We start from the raw sequence: 2,706 nt of genomic DNA on the forward strand, positions 1-2,706 counted from the left end.
TTTGGTGTAGACAGGAACCCTACATGGCCACTCGCGGGCGAGGTCGGACACGTACGCGAGAGAGTAGGAATGAGCAACCAACTGATAACCATGCCGAGTTCATAGCGGCCATGGCTAACTTAGCAAACACCATGGAAGCGAATGCTGCTGCGACTCTGCAAGCTGTACAGAGGTTAGGCCAACCGGAGGGAATGGCAATGGGAATGGAGAAGGAAATGCCAACGATAATGCTGAGGGAAATGGCGATAACACGGGAGTAGTTCCGATGACCTTGGCAACATTCCTCAAGGTTCATCCGCCAACTTTCCGAGGGTCCACAAATCCTGTTGAAGCGGACCACTGGTTCTAGGCTATGGAGCGTGCTTTACAGGCACAACATGTTCCACTAAATCAATATGTAGAGTTTGCCGCTTATCAGCTAGCGAGAGAGGCCCAACCTTGGTGGCAAGCTGAGTGTCGTTTGCTACAGCTTCAAAAGGCCGACATTCCATAGGAGGTATTCCAAATGTCTTTCTACAAGAAGTATTTCCCTGAGTCTACAAGGGAAGCAAAGGAGATAGAGTTAATATAGCTGAAGCAAGGTTCCATGTCTGTGGCTGAGTACACCAACAAGTTCGAAGAGCTTTGTAGGTTTTCTCGTGTGTGTCAGGGTGACCCGGAGACTTTCGAGAGCTGGAGGTGCATTAAGTACCAAAGGGGTTTGAAGGACAACATTATGACTGCTGTGGCTCCTATGGAGATCCGTGTCTTCTCCGACTTGGTGAATAAGGCTAGAGTAGTGGAGGAGTATGCCAAGACCGTGGCGGCATCTAAGGATACTCATGGAGGGAGTTCTAGTCGTGGGCGTGGCAAGTACCTTCATCCGAGAGGACAAAGCTTCAAGAAAGGAGGATATGCGCCTCAAGGTCAAGGAGGCTTCAGAAAGAACATACATGACCAGATTCAGCGTGGCAAAGGGAGAGAAAATCAGAGTAAGGATTCTTCGGATTTAGCTTGTGATCGTTGTGGACGTTTTCATCCATATGACTCTTGGAAGATTGGTATAGGTGGGTGCTTCAACTGTGGCTTGCCTGGTCATTTTGTGAGGGATTGCACTTGTGGGAGAAATCAGAATGCAGGTCAGAGTCAGCATCAAGGTCGGGTCTTTGCTGTGAATGCCAAGGATGCTTCTAAGGTGGATCCATTGATGAGAGGTATATGCCTAATTGGTGATAAATCCTTAGTTGCTTTATATGATACTGGAGCTTCGCATTCGTTTATTTCATTTGCTAAAGTTGAGGAATTAGGCTTGAAAGTGTCAGAGTTACCTTTTGATCTGCATGTACATACTCCGCATCAAACAGTTATGACTAGGTCAGGTTGTAGACAAGTAGGTTTCAAGCTTGAGAGTAGAGATTTTATGCATGATTTGATCTATTTACCAATGGTGGGACTTGAAATGATTTTGGGGTTTGATTGGTTGTCGAAGAATTGGGTTTTGTTGGACTGTTTTGAGCAGACCATTCGGTTTATGCCAGAAGGAGAGAATGGGGAAGTGGTAGCTACGGGGTATTACCTGAGCTCTGTAATGGTGCATTGTAGTGGGGAGGAGTGTTAGGGTTATATTCTGTTTGCTGCTAATACGTTGGGTGATGCCCAGAACTTAGATCAGATACCAGTGGTTAGAGATTTTCCAAAAGTATTCCCGGAAGATATCCCTGAGTTTCCAACTCAGAGGGAAATTGAATTTGTGATCTAATTGGTGCTGGAAGCCAGACCAGTGTCGATTTCGCCGTATAGAATGGCTCCGATAGAGCTGGCAAAGTTAAAGACTCAGTTGGAAGAGCTTCTGAATAAGAGGTTCATTCGACCGAGTGTATCACCGTGGGGAGCGCCAGTTTTTTTGGTAAAGAAGAAGGATGGAGGAATGAGATTGTGTGTGGATTACCGATAGTTGAACAAAGTGACTGTGAAGAACAAGTACCCGCTGCCAAGGATAGATGACTTGATGGATCAATTACAAGGAGCTGGAGTGTTTTCTAAGATAGATTTGAGATCCGGTTACCATCAGATAAGGGTGAAGGAGGATGATATTCCTAAGACTGCGTTTAGGACATGCTATGGACACTTCGAGTTTGCGGTAATGTCCTTTGGGTTAACGAATGCACCTGCTGTTTTCATGGATTACATGAACAGAGTCTTTTGTCCCTTTTTGGACAAATTTATGGTGGTTTTCATAGATGATATCTTGGTTTACTCTAATACGGCAAAAGAACATGAGGAGCACTTGAGGATTGTGCTACAAATTCTAAAGGAGCGAAAGTTGTCGAAGTGCGAGTTCTAGAAGGATGAAGTAAAGTTCTTAGGTCATGTGGTGAGCAAAGGAGGAATAGCGGTGGATCCTTCTAAGGTAGAAGCGGTGATGGAATGGGAAAGACCGACGACTGTGATGGAAGTCAGGAGCTTTTTGGGTTTAGCCGGATATTACCGGAGATTTATCGAAGGATTTTCCGGGATTGCGCTACCAATGACAAAGTTGACAAGGGAAGAAGTGTCATTCGTGTGGCGTCGGAGTGCGAAGAGAGTTTTCAGACTTTAAAGCAGAGGTTAACTTCAGCACCTGTTCTAATCTTACCGGAACCGCATGAACCGTTTGAAGTATATTGTGATGCGTCACTGAAAGGTTTGGGTTACGTGTTGATACAACATCGGAATGTGGTGGCCTAC

At 45.5% G+C, this 2,706-nt stretch overlaps 1 protein-coding gene across 1 annotated transcript; it reads left to right on the top strand.

Annotated features, from left to right (window-relative positions):
• Positions 1–586: 586 nt before the first annotated feature.
• Positions 587–1,738, top strand: LOC148544959 (uncharacterized). Its single transcript, XM_088499019.1, has 2 exons — positions 587–1,537; positions 1,640–1,738. The coding sequence occupies exons 1-2, from the start codon at positions 587–589 to the stop codon at positions 1,736–1,738; spliced, it is 1,050 nt and encodes a 349-aa protein (XP_088355145.1).
• The last annotated feature ends 968 nt before the right edge of the window (positions 1,739–2,706 follow it).

This window comes from Arachis ipaensis, chromosome B9, assembly GCF_059453495.1.
Source record: "Arachis ipaensis isolate K30076 ecotype BB chromosome B9, ASM5945349v1, whole genome shotgun sequence".
Classification (NCBI taxonomy): domain Eukaryota; kingdom Viridiplantae; phylum Streptophyta; class Magnoliopsida; order Fabales; family Fabaceae; genus Arachis; species Arachis ipaensis.